The following is a 16,902-nucleotide window of genomic DNA, read 5'->3' as shown; positions in this document are numbered from 1 at the left end:
AGTGAGTATCTTTCACCTGGACTTTACGAGGAGGATCAAACATGGCTGATATATCTGCAGAGTGCTGATGGTCACTGTTGGTTTCTCCAGGACGAGAGCAGCCAGGAGCTGAAAGTGTGGGCAGAGGAACAGGCTGCTGAGGACCAGCTGGACGATGGTTTCCTGAACTGAATCCTGATTTCCTGTCATCAAGTTTTGTGGGCCGACATGTTGTCTGGTTGGTGCTCGGCCCAGGACAGGAAGGCTCTGCAGCAGGTGATCCATCCATCCACAGAGCATCAGTGACAGAGGACAGGTCAGGTGTCTGCTCAGAGCTCAAACAACATGTTCTACATGTTCTGTTCTACCACATAAAATACATCAGTAAATGTCCCACAGTTTAATTATAAAGCGCTCACGTGTCTTAAAAACACACCATCACCTGGAGTAAACTTGTGGATTTCTCTGGTTTGAACATTGTTGTGATGTAAGAACACAACTCAACAACATACAGAACAAAGGTCGAGTTGTTTTTAGACATTTTAATGCAGAAATGTTACATATTACATCTTTAAATCAAGTTGAACTCATTAGTGATTCCATTTAATTTGATAGCAAATGCAGTCAGAGAGAAATCCTTCACATCATGGTTCAGTTAAACCTCAGTGAGGCGACACAATGGAAACGGTGACATCTGCTGGCAGAAAGCAGCTCCAGAACATGAACGCTGGTGATAAGAACGGCTTCAACACTGAGCTCAGAGGAAAAAAGCTCCACAGGTCGACTTCATGTGTGTGTTGATCACGTGATGTGTAAACCAGCAGGGTCGCACCTTAAACTGGAGCTCACTGATGCTGCAGGAAATATGATGATCAAACTGGTGTCATGTCTAAAACGTTCCCCTCAAGTTCAACGTCAGGCTGCACAAGTGACACAGATACTGAGCTGTAACTTAATGTAGGAAAATAGTTGATTACAAATATAGTTAAAGTATGAACATGTTCTAGTTCTAAATGTGTGTTTGGACTGGATGGATTTGTTTGTGTTGTAGTTAAATCCAGGGGGCAGTAGGGAGGGCAGTTAGTGGCCCCAACACATGGAGCTGGATAGTGGACTGGGTGACAGTGGAGCTGATCTCAGAGCAGTTCAGACTGCAGCACTGACAGTCAGCTCCACTTGTTGTGATTGGTCCATCAGTCACTGCTGGATGAAGCTCTCCTCTCCACTCCACCTCCCAGTAACACGGCCCAGTCACAGCCTCTCCACCCACCAGCTGATGGTGCTGCTTCAACCTGTCTGGATCATCAGGACACAGCTGATCCTCTCAACACCTCCACCTTTCATCACTACCAGCTGTTGAGAGAATGAGAGAGAGCAGAAGTGATCCATGAGTGTTTCCAGAGACTCCCTCCATCAGCTGTCAGTCAGTGATATAAAGACCAGCAGGACTTCAGTCCTGTTCAGACCACAAGTGGAGCGGCTGTGTAGCGTAGCCAGCTTCCTTTCAGCTTCATGTTAACGTGTTGGAGTGAAGCTCACAGGTTTACTCTGCAGGTTTCACTCAAGTACACAGTGAAATAAACTGCAGAGAATCCCTGAACGCATCATCGCTGCAGAGACACTTTAATGATGATTGACAGCTGTTAAAAACCAGAGTCTCAGTCACACCTGAATATTTCATCTGCTTCACCTCAAACATGTCAATATGGAGTCTGTTGTAAAACATGTGGAGCAAACAAAAGACAGATGGACAGATGAATATATGATGTTAAAGCTCCTACATGTTCATACACAGACTGACAGTCAAACATCAGCTGTGGTTACTGGACTTCAGCACAGCTTCTGCTCTGTACAAACACCACATGGTTACTAAATGTAATGATGCTTCTCTGAAACCTGAGCAGTGATTTGCAGGCTTCAGTCAGACTGATCTGTACGGTGGCCCTGAAGGTCAAAACACATCAACACCACACCATTACAGAAAAGGTGGGACAGCGTTCTTGTTTGTAATTGGACAGAACCCGAGTCCCTGTGGACAGTTTGATGTTGTTGTGAAATGTTGTTGTGTTTTGACCCTCAGGGCCACCGTAGACCTGAGAGCTGTGACACAGATCAGCTGATCAGTTCTTTAGTGTTTTAGAGAGATCACATGTGATGAATGAGGACGACTGTCTCTACACATCCTGTGATGCTGTCAGCTGTAATCCAGATTTACTTCCTGTAGACACGAACACAACAACAACAGTCGTCTTCACATCAACTCAACACCAGATCACAACAAGCTTCTGGCTCGTCTGATTGGCTGACTGTTCTCTCTCTGTCTTTCTGTCCAATCATGAAGCCTGTCGCCGTTCTCCTCTCACAGCTTCACTTGATACTGACTGTGTTCAGAACAATACTGCTGAAACCAGCGTGGACTGACTCCAACCCTCTACTGACCTCAGAGTCTCCAGTCTGCAGTGTGGACTGTCCTTCTGATCAGACAGCAGCTTTACTCCTGAATCCTGCAGGTTGTTGTCTCTCAGGTCCAGCTCTCTCAGATGGGAGGGGTTGGACATCAGAGCTGAGGCCAGAGAATCACAGCTGATATTTGACAAACTGCAGCTCTCCAATCTGAATAAAGAATAAATGATGAAGAAAAAAATCAGTTTATAATCCAATCAGATGTGTTCAGGTTTAAATGTGCAGCTCAACATCACTGTGTCCTAATTAAGGTGCTCTGATTGTTATCAGACGATATTGGTTCTGAATAGTTTGATGGGTGGTCTGTAAAAGGGCCAATCAGAAGAGCCGATCAGATAAACACAGGAGACAGTTTGTCTTTAATACATGCAGCATGGAGAGAAGAGCCACAGTGTTCTCTGCAGTCTTCCACATTGTCTTGACTTGTATACAGCAGAACAGTGGTTACATACTTTATGACAGGTGTTACTCATGCCTTCCCCAAGGCAGTGACCCTCTGATGTTTGACTGGACAATAAGTGTCATTATAGGTGCCTTCTGTTATCATCCTCATATGAACTCCTCACCTGTTCTATCCCTGAGACCTCCCCACACCTCAGGTGAAGGGGAATCTCCCCTCCTCTCACATCCTGACATCTTCTCTACCATACATTGATATTTGAATCCAGAACTGTTTAATTCCCACCAGTTAGAACAGTGTTTAACTAAAGTGGCCTGTAAAGACAGACTAGTGAGTAGATGAGTCTCTGTGTTCGCTGTGAGGACATTTAATGTCCCCGACAACCTCTGTAGTCTCATTCAGACACTTGTTAGCAACCGCTAACTGTTTTTAACACATGAAGAGCTTCAGAATTAAACTATGGGACATTTAATGATGATTTTATGTTGGAGAATAAAACATGTAAATATGTTCAGCCTGTGGTAACCACACACCTTATTACACACATTTCACTGAAAATACATTCAACACACTCACAGACTTTGAGACGAGGGAACAGGATGTGCTAACATGCTAACATGCTAACAGATTTCTGGTTTTAGGACTACAGACTACACCTCTCTATAGGGAGGGGAAGTCCCGCCCCTTCAGGTCGACCTCATGGGACCTGATTTCAGTCTAGAAAGTGTCTGTTTGTAGTAAATAAAGTAAAATCTCATGTAGTTTTGTGTTAAACTGCTCAGTGAACTACTTTGTCACTGAACGACTGTTGGCTGTGTCGTCTTTATAATCACATAATTTTCACAGACTTATATTTTATTAGTTTTATGACAAACTGAGACTTTCTTTCTTCAACACACTTCAGACAGTGAAGTGAAGTTGATGATTTTAAATCGAACATGAGTTCACAGGATCTTTGGTTTCCAAAAGATATGAATTAATTTACATTTTCTTTGTGACTGCACACTAAATTAAATAAATAACAAAAAAATATGAACATGAAAACATGAAGGACATTTACAAATTTATATTTGAACATAAATTAGCTTGAAATGTTCATTGAACATTTAAGATGTCCAACAGTAACAGAGAGTCAGTGAACTCACCTCAGAGTCTCCAGTTGACAGTTTGGACTCTGCAGAAAATCACACAGCAGCTTCACTGCTGGATCCTTCAGGTTGTAGTTGTTACTCAGGTCCAGATATATCAGATGGGTGTAGTTGGACTTCAGAGCTGAGGCCAGAGAATCACAGCTGATCTCTGACAACCTGCACCACCTCAATCTGAATAAAGAAAAAAATAAGTGAGTTTAAAAGACAATGTTCCTGCTTGAAATCATTCAGTGTTTAAACTTCTGTTCAGAGCTGAGAGCTCTGTTCAGAACAAGTTCAGAAAATGAAGCTCCAAACACCTGAACCAACAGGCTGCAGGTCCAAAACTGTCAGATACACAAAGTGAAACAGAGCTCTCATTAATATTAATGACGACGTGCTGCTGCTTCAATAAAGACGTCGTGACTCCACCTCTTAAACTCTGCAGCTCCACCAGAGGCTCCATCTATACAAACTCATGTTGTGCAGCCAAACAGAAACCAACAGAAACTGACTGAAGATTTGATTCTACTGTTTCAGATCAAATTCATCCTGAGTTTAAATATTTCAGTCAGTATAAACGTCACATGTCATCATAAAGTTTCTGAACAAACATGATTGTTATCATCTGACAGAGAAGAAAACACTGGTTTCTGTTTTTATTCACAGAAGCACGAAGGAATCAAATGATTAAGAGGTTCAGAGAGAATCAACCAGTGATGAATGTTTAATGTTATATTAGATCTGTTTTAAATATGAAGCTGAACAAGATGCTCAGAGTCAATCAGCATCAAATCTATGAGGTCAGATCCCCTTCAGACCTGATGACATGAACACTAAGATTCACAAAGTTTGAATAATGTCGTGAAAGTGTGAGAAAAGGTTTAAAATACATATTAAATGTGATTTAAATATGTGAAAACAACATGTGTGAAATAATGTTGTGACATTTATAACTGACATCAGCAGTTTAATATCTTCATGTTCTAAAGTTTGTCTTCAGAGTTTCAGACAGTCAACACGTGCCAATCAGAGAGGACATTAAATTACATCATCTGTCTTTTGTCCAGCGTGACTTTAACATCATCAAAGCTCCTTTTTCAAAGATTCAACACTTTGTATTGACAGATTTAAATGTGAGTGGGGCCACACCTTTCTGATGTCACATCAGGACGGTCTGTGTCCAGCAGTGTCTGTCACTTTAAAACCAACAATCCAACATTAACACACACCTCACTGTGTGACTGGTCACCTGAGTGCAGGTGAGAAAGGAGGCGGGGTTTGAACTTCTCTCTCAGCTCTTTGTTCTTTTGTGACACAACTATTTCTGTCACTGTTCATATGAACAGCTGAGTGAAACTCTATGAACGTCTTCAGCAGAGACTGTCTGAACATGTGACACGTCTTCTCCATATTTAAACCATTGTTGTGTCTCCAGCAGCTCTTCACTCCACCTTTGGCTGTTTGGAACAGCTGTGAACACTTTGAGCTGCAGATGTGTTCAGACAACACGTCGTACCGCTGAGCTTCTTTCTACAAATATCTGAGCCAACAGCTTTAAAAGAAAACCAGTTGAGTGGATTTGCAAACAGAAGTGAATCCAACATCCTGCTTCTGTTCGCTGCAGGCACAGTGAGCATAAGAGCCAGGTGAACTCTGAACCTGCCTCTGGTGCACAACTGACCACAGTTACTCTAAAGAATTATTTCACAGTTCCAGCAGCGATCCATCTCATTCCTACTGGCTGAGGAAATGACCTGAAGGAAACTGCAGAGGAATTATGAATTGTTCCCGAGGAATTGTGGGAATTGTTGTTGGATGTATGGACTCTAAGCAACCTGGGACGTCATTTTAATCACACGACAGACTTCAACCAGCAAACAGAAAAGTTCTACACTATCGATTCACCTTCAACACAAAGAGCAGCTCCGTCTCACACACATAGAAAGCTGTAATCAAAGCACAGATCTTCATCACCACTGTCATCTCCATCAACACACAGCTGACTGACTGAGAGCTTCATCCTCCATCATCTTCATCACTGATCAGACTGAGCTGTGTGTGTGTGTGTGTGTGTGTGTCTGTGTGTGTGAACCAAAGGAAATTTAAAACTTCTGTTCTAGATTTAAATCTAATAAACAGAGAAAAAACCCATGAACTGACTTCAGAGTCTCCAGTCGACAGTTTGGACTCTCCAGTCCAGAACACAGCAGCTTCACTCTTGAATCATTCAGGTTGTTGTAGCTCAGGTCCAGATGTGTCAGATGTGAGGGGTTGGACTTCAGAGCTGAGGCGACGACTTCACAGTGAGTCTGTGAGAGTTCACACCCAGCCAGTCTGTGAATACAGATAAAACATTTAAATCAGATAAAATCTGATTCTTTACTATGAAAACAGACTCTTTACATTTTGCATCATAAAGCACATGAACATGAGCAGCTGTAGCTCAGCTGGTCAGCTGTTCAGCCTGAGCTGCTCAGTCACCGATCACAAGGTTGGTAGTTTGAAACTTGAGCTCCTCGGCTCCACATGAGCCTCCAGACTTTGACCTGCCTGAGGAGATCAGCTGGGCTGAATCAGTGGCCCATTTTAAATCCCCCTCAAAACACACCTGTATAAAACGGCTTTTAACGGCTGATTCTGATGATTTCATCTCTGTTTTATTTTGGTTTGACATATTTGTGTTTGTCCGTCTTCTTCATTCTGCTGTCTTTCTATTTATATTTGTAATTGTCCCTGTAATACTTTTCTTGTGACTCTTTCATTGTTGTGCTGTTTTATTTGTGTCCAACAAACTGATGTGAGTGCTTTTAAAGTGTCATATAAATAAACAGAAATACATGTTGAAGTGTCCTTGAGGGAAATAATGAAGCAGAAATGACAGTTTAGGACAAAAGTGTTGAAATAAGTGAGATGTAAACGTGTCAGATGTTAGTTTACAGGCTGCTGTGATTTATATTGGTTCAGCTTCATGTTCACATGATGATCAGTGAACTGTGAAGTCACTGCAGGTTGGAACTGCACTCGTATGTATTTACCTCACTTATGTGTTTGTGTGTATTTTCTCAATCTTTGATGCATTTTATTCTGTCGCTCCATCTGCTTTTCATCTCCTGTTTCATTCATTTAATGCCTCCCACTGCACAAACACAAGAATTACAACTAAACATTGTGTTATTATCATTTTCTGGGTAATAATTGAGTTGAATGTTTTGGAAACAAGACGACTTCATGTCATTTCTACTCTGAGCTTGTTGATGATCATTTATTCAATCAGCAGGTTTAATACTTGTTCTGGTAAACGTGTTTAGTGTTGAGCTTTTATATTATTCATGTGTGTAAAGTGTTGATCTTTAATACTGAAGGCTTCAGCTTTACCTCACTTCATCATGTTTAACACATCTGGACTTACACAGCCTTTCTACAGTTCCTCACAGCTGGAATCAGTCTCAGTCGTCCCTGGTCTGATGTTCTGTACTTCTCCAGGTTCAACTCATCCAGAACCTCCTCTGACATCTGCAACATGTAGGCCAGAGCTGAGCAGTCGATCTCAGAGAGTTCCTTCTCTGATCTGTTCTCTGACTTCAGGAACTCTTGGATCTCCTGATGGACTGAGTGGTCGTTCATCTCCATCAGACAGTGGAAGATGTTGATGCTTCTGTCAGGAGAGATCGTATAACTGTTCATCTTCTTCAGGTTCTTGATGGCTCTCTGGATGATTATTGGACTGTTGTCTGTCTGACCCAGCAGGCCTGCTAAGAGTCTCTGGTTGGACGTCAGAGAGAGGCCATGAAGGAAGCGGACAAACAGGTCCAGGTGGCCATTTTTACTGCACAGGGATTTCTCCATGGCGCTCCTCAAGAAGTCATCAAGGGATGAGTAACTGTAATACCTCCAACCACTCAGGAAGTCCTCCACCACCTTTGTGTTCCTGTTGGTGTAACAGTGGAAGATGTAGACTGCAGCCAGAAACTCCTGAACGCTCAGATGAACAAAGCAGTAGACTGTTTTCTGGAAGATCACACTCTCTCTTCTGAAGATCTCTGTACAAACTCCTGAGTACACCGAGGCCTCTGTGACATTAAGACCACAGCGCTCCAGGTCTTCTTGGTAGAACATGATGTTTCCTGTCTCCAGATGTTCAAACGCCAGCCTCCCCAGCTTCAGAAGAACTTCCCTGTCAGCCTCCGTCAGCTCCTGTGGACTCGTCTCACGTCTCTCATCGTACTTCTGCTTCTTCCTCTTTGTCTGAACCAGCAGGAAGTGTGAGTACATGTCAGTCAGGGTCTTGGGCAGCTCTCCTCTCTTGTCTGTAGTCAACATGTGGTCCAGAACTGTAGCAGTGATCCAGCAGAAGACTGGGATCAGACACATGATGTGGAGGCTCCTGGAGGTCTTGATGTGTGAGATGATTCTGCTGGACAGATCTTCATCACTGAACCTCCTCCTGAAGTACTCCTCCTTCTGGACGTCAGTGAAGCCTCGTACTTCTGTTACCCTGTCGACACATGAAGGAGGGATCTGATTGGCCGCTGCAGGTCTGGAAGTGATCCAGACGAGAGCCGAGGGAAGCAGCTTCCCCTGGATGAGGTTTGTCAGCAGCACGCTGACTGATGACTCCTGTGTGACATCAGACACGACCTCATGGTTGTTGAAATCCAGTGAAAGTCTGCTTTCATCCAGGCCGTCAAAGATGAAGAGAAGTTTACAGACAGCGAGCTTCTCTGCTGTCACCTTCTGTAATGTTGGATGGAAAACATGGAGCAGCCTGAGAAGACTGTACTGCTCATCTCTGATCAGGTTCAGCTCCCTGAACGACAGCAGAACCAGCAGACTGACATCTTGGTTTTCGGAGCCCTCTGCCCAGTCCAGAGTGAACTTCTGCACCGAGAAGGTTTTTCCAACTCCAGCGACGCCGTTGGTCAGAACCACTCTGATGCGTCTCTGTTGGTCAGGTGAGGCTTTAAAGATGTCGCAGCACCTGATTGGAGTTTCACTGAAGGTCTTCTTCTTGGAAGCTGTCTCAAGCTGCCAAACCTCATGTTGGGTATTAACCTCTTCACTCTGTCCCTCTGTGATGTAGAGCTCAGTGTAGATCCTGCTGAGGAGGGTTCCACTTCCTGTTCCATCACTTCCTGTTCCATCACTTCCTTCAGTCACATGTTCACATCTCCTCCTCAGACTGATCTTATGTTCATCTAAAACCTCCTGCAGACCAACATTCACTGAAAAAAGAAAAATATTTGAGAGAATTTGACAATCTGGGATTATTTTCATGATCAATAACAATCCATCAGTATCAGAATATATAAAGTTTGAGTCTCTTCAGGTCCTTTCATTGACTTTGTGTGTAATCTAGACAGTCTAGTAATTTGTCCTGGTGTTTGGTCTGAATGCCTCTGAAGTCTCTAAATAAATGTAATGACATGTAGAAGCTGAGATGTTTAAAGCAACATGATGTAACTTTCTGAGGTTAAAGCAGCAGCTTCAGAGTCGTGCTGATGGTCAGGTGTGTTGTAACAGGTGAACGGTGTCTCTGACACTTGTAGGATCACAGCCTCACATACGTGTTCACTTCAACACGTCACACTGTGATGATGTCATGAGTTGTGTCTGACAAACTGTTACACACCTGGGATTGTTTTTACCACAGTGGTGTTGCACTCAGAAACTGTGGGGGCGCCAAATCATACAACATGAGAATTTCTCCATAATGTGTCTTTAACATGTTGAGATGTTCAGTGTGACTTGGTTCAGTTTGTCTCTGACTGTCTGTCCACAGTCCAGCTGTTGTTCTGGGTCTTACCTCCACACTGGGGACAGGAGGAGTCTCCTGGTGAAGCAGACTGGTCCCAGTATGAGGTGATGCAGCGTCTGCAGAACCAGTGTCCACAGCTGGTAGAGACCAGATCCTTCAGGACGTCCTGACAGCAAATACAGCAGGTGGGCTGCTTCTTCACAGAGACGTGAGTCCTCTTCCTCTTTCTGTGAACACATTTCATTAGAACATCCAGATTTGGTCGACACTGTTGAGAAGCTCAGACGCTCACAGAGAAAAGTCAAAGTGTGGATACTTTTCATCTTGAATTCAGCATTTAGTGTGTCATGAAAATGATGTGTGAAGATTATCTCTCAGAACAAAACGTGTCAGTATCAGAAACTTGAGTTTGTTTTCTGCAATAATCCAAAATCCAAGTCAAAAATCTGCCAGGCTGTTTGTGGAGGGAGCCAGAGCGATGCTAACTTCAGGGTTAGCCTACAAACATACGTCATGGTTCCACCATCTATTTCATCCTGCTGAGATTTGTTAGTGTCCTCCAGGATCTGACTGAGTTCAGACATGTTAGTGTTCAGGAGGCTTTCAAAGACTTTATGTTAGTGTTTCTTCAGTCCTGGAGCCTGATGTTACTCTACAGCAACACATTACCAGCAAACACTGAATGAGTCGTCTCAGTGCTCTTACTTTGTGTCTGATGGTCCAGGTTCAGAACTGAAGTCTGGAACTTCACCTTTGGACCGGTCACTCTTCACTGACGGACAGATGGATCCTGCAGGTTCTGCTCGGTCCAACTCTTCCTCCACACAAACACTCATCTTCAGGTCTGAGAGGTGAAACATAAACTGTAAGCTCAGAACACAAGAATCAGGAAAACAGGTTTGTTCAAGAGCGACGCAGGAAGAGAGAAGAGGAAGTAACACACAATCTGTCTCCCATACACACACACACACACACACACACACACACACACACACACACACACACACACACACACACACACACACACACACACACACACCCCTCTGGGCTCCTGGTCTTTAGTTCCAGTAGTTTTAATGTGTATTATTCAGCCTGTCAGGACTTTGTGTCCACAGAAGAATCAAAGTGTTGACTTTATTCTAACATGTGTTTCCTCTACAGTCCACAGAGACTAAACTGACTCACACTCTCACAGTAACATCACAAACACCTTGTTTTAACACTCACCTGCCTCACACTTTACTGTTCCTCCTCCGTCTTCTTCTGTCTGTTCTGCTCTCAACATGGAGTCTGACGGACTGAACACTTTCACTTTCAGCCTCTCAGGTGACACTGAGCTGCTCCTCCCCTCTGAGTTTACCTGAGTTTACCTGTGTGTGTGTGTGTGTGTGTGTGTGTGTGTGTTCGAGAGAGAGAGACACACACTCATACACACACTTTGCATTTACAGTTTTTGCTGAATTCTTCCACACATGTTGCAGACTTTGGCTCACTGTGTCATAACTTAACACACAGGTCGAGTAAGACACAGCACATGGAGATAAACTCCTAACTTATACGACAAAATGAAACTCTTGAAACAAAACCTAACAATCCCATTTCAAAACTGTCTTTAGCATCAAAATGTTAAACACGTGCACCTCTGAATAACTTTCATAGCAGCAACAACACACAGATGTGCTTTATGTAAAACAGCTCTATTCAGTCCTTTGGATTTTTCAGGATTTTGCAAAAGTAAAAACAAAAAACACAAAGACGTGGCGCAACTAGAATGTTCTACAAAACATAGTGTTGTAAGGGAATGACTGGAAGACATTCAGGCTGTGGATCCTGTCTCCTGTTGGCATTTGGCCACATCAGCTCATCCACATCACAGGAAATGTCCTCGTATCCAGTTTTTGCACGTTGCTTGAACACGTTTTGCAAAACTTGGCTCATCGTGTCAAAACTCTACACACAAGCAAATAAGACTCAACACTGGGAAATAAACCTTTCACATCTACGTCAAATTGAAACTCTGCTATCAAAACCTAACAATCCTTTGTCAAAATGTCACTCTGATGACAAAATGATACCCACTTGCATCATATGAACACACTTTCAGATCAGCAGCAACACACTAGTCTACTTTATATAAAACACTGCAGTCTTTGGTTTTCACTGTTTTGATTCAGTTCCACAGAAGACACATTTTCACAACAACCAAAAAATGAAATACTCAATTCAAAATCATTACGTTACAGTAATGTATTTTACAGTACAGTAAATTCTGTTGAAGCAATAATAAAACAAAAATAATACAAAATACACTACTGTAAACAGAAAAACACATTTATGCGCAAGTGGGCTTATGGATCCTGCCGTCTGTCTGTCTGACCACAGGATCTCATCAACATCACAAGCAATGTCTTCTCTCACTAAGCATCGGGGAGAATATCCTCCATCCCTGGACTGACTTAACCTCAGTGTCTCTGCAGGCCTGTTCCACTGCCTGCACAAGAGGCATACGGGCATGAGGTGGCGGTCGTATACGCGCCATCTCCAAGCGGGAAAAAAATGACTACAGGACTTAGAAATGGGGAGTAAGGGAGCAAGTACGCAACTTCAAATTGATCATAGTTGGTGAACCAGTTCTGGACCAGAGCAGCCCGATGGGAACTAAAATTATCCCAGACTACAACAAACTTCCTGTACAGCAAAGTTCTCAAAATGGCTGAACTGAGGCCTTTTTGCAGCTGGCTGATAGGTGTTCAGTTTTGTAAGTAAGTATTTTCAGGTGTGTGTCTAAGTATTTTCAATTAACCGATGTGTGTTGTATTTTGAATAGATATGTTTTCCCAGTGGTGCCCTGAGATTTCATTGTTTGAACCAAGTTTCTTACGGATGAAATAGTGTGTAGTGTGCAGGAGCAAGTGTGTTTCAGAACTGCAACTAAAGCACAAAGCAGTGCTGTTGTTTAAGGTTTGGTTACACTTTGTTTAAGGTATCATGACAACAGCTTCAAGTTATGTTACTTTGGTTAAAGCATGTGTCTATAGTGTTCAAGCAATGAGTAAAAACTGTAATTCAAGCTGAAAGTATGAACCAGGAGCTGCAGACAAACAATCACTGGTGGGTTGATGGTCATTAAACTTAATATTTTATTTATATTTACTTATATACTTATACACACACACACACACACACACACACACACACACACACACACACACCTCTGGGCTCCTCGTCTTTAGTTCCAGTAATTTCACAGTTTTTTCTTTTTGCTAAAAGACATTTTTGGAAACTCAGCTGGTTTTATCAACATATTTAACACAATTCACAAAACCAAACACCCAAACTGCAAAATATCTCATAAGCACTGCAACCAAAACTACACACAGCATTATCAGAGTCAAAGTGTTGCATTCAATGGCACACACTTGACATGTGTTCTGGTGCTGGTCTCTGCTGGTTTGTCAGACCGGTGTGCAAGCAAGATAGAGTGACAGCGGGGACAGCCAATCACAGAAGAATGAGCACAGCCAATCAGGAACTTGTGGGCGGGTCTAAACTAGAAACAGACTTCAGCTTGAACGGTTTTCCGCCTAACATCTGTTAATATCTGTTTTTAGACAGTACAGAGTGCAGGGGACATGTTCCCTGTGTCCCCAGATTACACCCGTAGTTCCAGTAGTTTTAATGTGTATTATTCAGCCTGTCAGGACTTTGTGTCCACAGAAGAATCAAAGTGTTGACTTTATTCTAACATGTGTTTCCTCTACAGTCCACAGAGACTAAACTGACTCACACTCTCACAGTAACATCACAAACACCTTGTTTTAACACTCACCTGCCTCACACTTTACTGTTCCTCCTCCGTCTTCTTCTGTCTGTTCTGCTCTCAACATGGAGTCTGACGGACTGAACACTTTCACTTTCAGCCTCTCAGGTGACACTGAGCTGCTCCTCCCCTCTGAGTTTACCTGTGTGTGTGTGTGTGTGTGTGTGTGTGTGTGTGTGTGTGTGTGTGTGTGTGAGAGAGAGAGAGAGAGAGAGCTGGGACACACATACACACAGTTTGCATTTATTAAAATGATCTGTAATCTGTATGAAGAAGCAGCTGCAGGAGGATGAAGAGTCAGAAAAATAAAACATCAAACCGTTAATTAGCCTCATTAAGTACTTCATATTATTCATGTAAGTGGTCTAGGAAGTTCAGCAGTATATGAATCTTGGACTACTTACTGACTTTGTTTTGTCTCAGTGGTCTCACACCAGGTGTTCCTCTGTCTCCTCTGTGAAGCCCCACCCCTCCAACCCTGACAGCCAACCACAGCTCAGCCAACCTGTGACAGAAACACCTGATGGACAGCAGCCCTCGGCCAGTAAGGTGAGCAGAAATATAGTTATAAATCAAGTTAGTACCTCCACCACAGGTGTGTCTCTCTGTGAGATATACATTGATTAAAAACATCAGCTGAAGAACAATACCTGCCAGATCTTATACATGTAGATCATAACAAGTTTATCAGAAGCAGGCAGATATTTCACAATCTGAGAAGAGTGCTTAACATTTTACATTTTGAAGAGGGGCGACCGGACTCGGCCATTCTACCCCTGGATGCCGAGAAGGCTTTTGACCGGGTGGAGTGGCTGTAACTGTTTGAATTACTCCAAAGATTTGATCTTGGAGAAAATGTAATTAAATTGATAAAACTGTTATACAGCAGCTGTAGTGCAGCGGTTCTGACTAACACCATTACTTGAAAACCCTTTAGCCTGTCCAGGGGAACATGTCAGGGGTGCCCACTATCACCCCTCCTGTTTGTATTATCTATTGAAGCTCTAGCTTTGACAGTCAGATCTCACCCCCTAATTACTGGAGTAACAGTTGGAAACTATGAACACTGTATTGGGCTTTATGTGGATGATATTGTACTTTTCTTAAAAAAAACTGGGATAGTCCTTATCAACACTTAATACATTATTGGAGTCTTTCGAGAGATTTTCTGGTCACAAAGTGAATAACACAAAGTCTAAGATACTGTTACTTGGGACGAATGAAAGAGACTGCCCTCCAGTGGTGAATACAACTAAAAATTCACCTTGTTGCTTTTTATCTGGGAATAAAAATGACTCCCAACATAAAGGACCTAGTTCCAGAGAACTATAATTCTATTTTAACATCTGTATCAGAATCCCTTAAAAGATGGTCAGATCTTCCCATATCTTTAATTGGACGTGTCAACATTGTTAAAATGAATATATTACCCATTTTTTAAAATATCTATTCCAATCCATTCCCTTACACCCCCCACTAAAGCTATTCAATAAACTGAAAGACTTAACAACTAACTTCATCTGGAATAATAAATGCCCAAGACTCAGACTCACACAACTTTACTTGCCGTATGAAAGGAGAGGACTCCAAATCCCAAACTTTCTCTGGTACTGTTGGGCAGCCCAGATCAGAGCAGCCATGTGCTGGTTCATGGACGGTGCTTCTGTGTCCTGGGTCACAATAGAAAAGCCCACTACATCTCCATAACCCTAAATCTTTATTTGTTTGTGGATTCTTTGAAAAACGTGTAAAAAACAACCCATTTGTCAAGAACACTATTAAGGTGTAGTGCAAAGTACAAGCACACTTGCACATAATGTCAGATATATCAGGTTTCACACCAATATGGGGAAACCACAGATTCTCACCAGGTAAAGGTGACCCTGGGTTTAAACTCTGGGCAGAGAGAAGGATCAGCAAAGTTATGGATACGTACAATGACAACAATAACCTTCATAGCTTTGAGGATTTGCAAAGAATTTACAATATCCCGAGAAAACATTTCTTTAAATACCAACAAGTTAGGAATTACATTCTAACAGCATCTAAACAATCTTCTCATAAATCCCCCCGTCTTGTCTTGATAAGGCCGTACTAGATCAACTTCCAGGTATCCTTCCTGTGTAAAATGATTGTAGATGCATCTAAAGAATCCTCGGACAGTACAAGTTTGGCTTGGTTGAGCGATTTAGATGCAGAAATCTCTCAAGTTGACTGGAAGAAAGTTTGTCAGGAGGCACAAGTCAGACTATGAACACAAGATTGAAATTGTCACAGTTTAAATGGATCATACATACATACGTAACTCCTGCCCTGCTACATCATTTTGATAACAATAATTCTGATTTCTGTATTTAGTGCAGTGAAGAAGAAGACACATTATTACACTGCCTGTGGAGTTGCCCCAAAATTAAAACATTATGGGAAAAAGTCATTCAAAATATATCTGATATAATATCTGTGCTCCTCCTCTGAACCGCCACCTTATTGTGATGGAGGGGTTTGAGTACCTGAATGATCCTAGGAGCTATGTTGTCCAGGGCTTAATGCCCCTGGTAGGGTCTCCCAAGGCAAACAGGTCCTAGGTGGCGGGTCAGACTAAGAGCGGTTCCAAAGCCCCCGATGACAAGTATAAAACCAAGGTCGTTCACGTCGCCGGAATGGCGTCACCGCGGCCCCACCCTGGAGCCAGGCCTGGGGTTTGGGCTCGCAGGTGAGCGTCTGGTAGCCGGGTCTTAGCCCGTGTGGGCTTTCTTATAGCTCCCCAGCTCAGCTGCCATATGTTGGAGTTTTCCCTGGTGAAGGAGAGGGTTGTTTCCCTGTGCCTTCAGGCCGGGGATAGGTCTCTCACTGTTGTTTCGGCTTACGGGTCTGGGTGTCCCTGCTCAAGCAGCTGCCCCCGCGACCCGGCCACGGATAAGCCGAAGAAAATGGATGAATGGATGGATGATATCTGTCAAACTGCCTGTTTGCCCTCAGATATTTATCCTAGGACGAGTTCCGAGTTAGGAGTGTCAGGTGCTAATAAAAATGTGTCATTTCGAGCTCACTGCAGGCTAAACATTGTATATATCAGCTTCCTGGAAGAGCACTGAGCCTCCCGCAGTTGAACACTGGTTTAGAAGCCTATCCAACACTCTGGCCATGGAGAAACTGTTTTTATTTATTTAATTTTTTTACTCTCTTTTCAGTGTTTGTCCTGATTGGTTTTGTCTTTTCTTTTCTCTATGAACATGGGCATGTAATCCCTCATTAATGTATGTGTCAAGTCAATTGTGAAAATCCAATAAATATAATTAAAAAAAAATACACAAGAAACTTCCACAAATACATAAAACCTTCACAAAGAGAT

At 42.7% G+C, this 16,902-nt stretch overlaps 1 protein-coding gene across 3 annotated transcripts; it reads right to left on the bottom strand.

The window, feature by feature from the left end:
- Positions 1 to 507: 507 nt before the first annotated feature.
- LOC119032479 (NACHT, LRR and PYD domains-containing protein 12-like) lies at positions 508 to 13,632 on the bottom strand. 3 transcript variants are annotated; one of them, XM_037121720.1, is made up of 8 exons: positions 13,560 to 13,632; positions 10,436 to 10,574; positions 9,779 to 9,957; positions 7,385 to 9,197; positions 6,136 to 6,309; positions 3,988 to 4,164; positions 2,419 to 2,592; positions 508 to 1,332 (listed from the first exon to the last, which is right to left on the bottom strand). In XM_037121720.1, exons 1-8 carry the CDS (start codon positions 13,615 to 13,617, stop codon positions 1,326 to 1,328), a joined length of 2,721 nt encoding a protein of 906 aa, XP_036977615.1. In that variant the 5' UTR covers positions 13,618 to 13,632; the 3' UTR covers positions 508 to 1,325. The 3 variants fall into 3 exon arrangements, with proteins under 3 accessions (XP_036977615.1, XP_036977614.1, XP_036977616.1); XM_037121719.1 differs by lacking the exon at positions 13,560 to 13,632 and adding an exon at positions 10,958 to 12,878; XM_037121721.1 differs by lacking the exons at positions 2,419 to 2,592; positions 13,560 to 13,632 and adding an exon at positions 10,958 to 12,873 and having other exon boundaries at positions 509 to 1,332.
- Between the last annotated feature and the right edge of the window lie 3,270 nt (positions 13,633 to 16,902).

This window comes from Acanthopagrus latus, chromosome 14 (assembly GCF_904848185.1).
Source record: "Acanthopagrus latus isolate v.2019 chromosome 14, fAcaLat1.1, whole genome shotgun sequence".
Taxonomy (NCBI): Eukaryota; Metazoa; Chordata; class Actinopteri; order Spariformes; family Sparidae; genus Acanthopagrus; species Acanthopagrus latus.
Note: the sequence above shows the minus strand (reverse complement) of the source record. Positions and strands in the feature narration are given on the sequence as shown.

Coding starts and splice junctions, on each gene's coding strand:
- LOC119032479 (XM_037121720.1), bottom strand. CDS start 13,617: ATGTTGAGAGCAGAACAGACAGAAGAAGACGGAGGAGGAACAGTAAAG. Junction 9,958..10,435: donor CCTGGACCATCAGACACAAA/GTAAGAGCACTG, acceptor ATGTGTTCACAG/AAAGAGGAAGAGGACTCACG. Junction 2,593..3,987: donor TGTCAACTGGAGACTCTGAG/GTGAGTTCACTG, acceptor TTCTTTATTCAG/ATTGGAGAGCTGCAGTTTGT.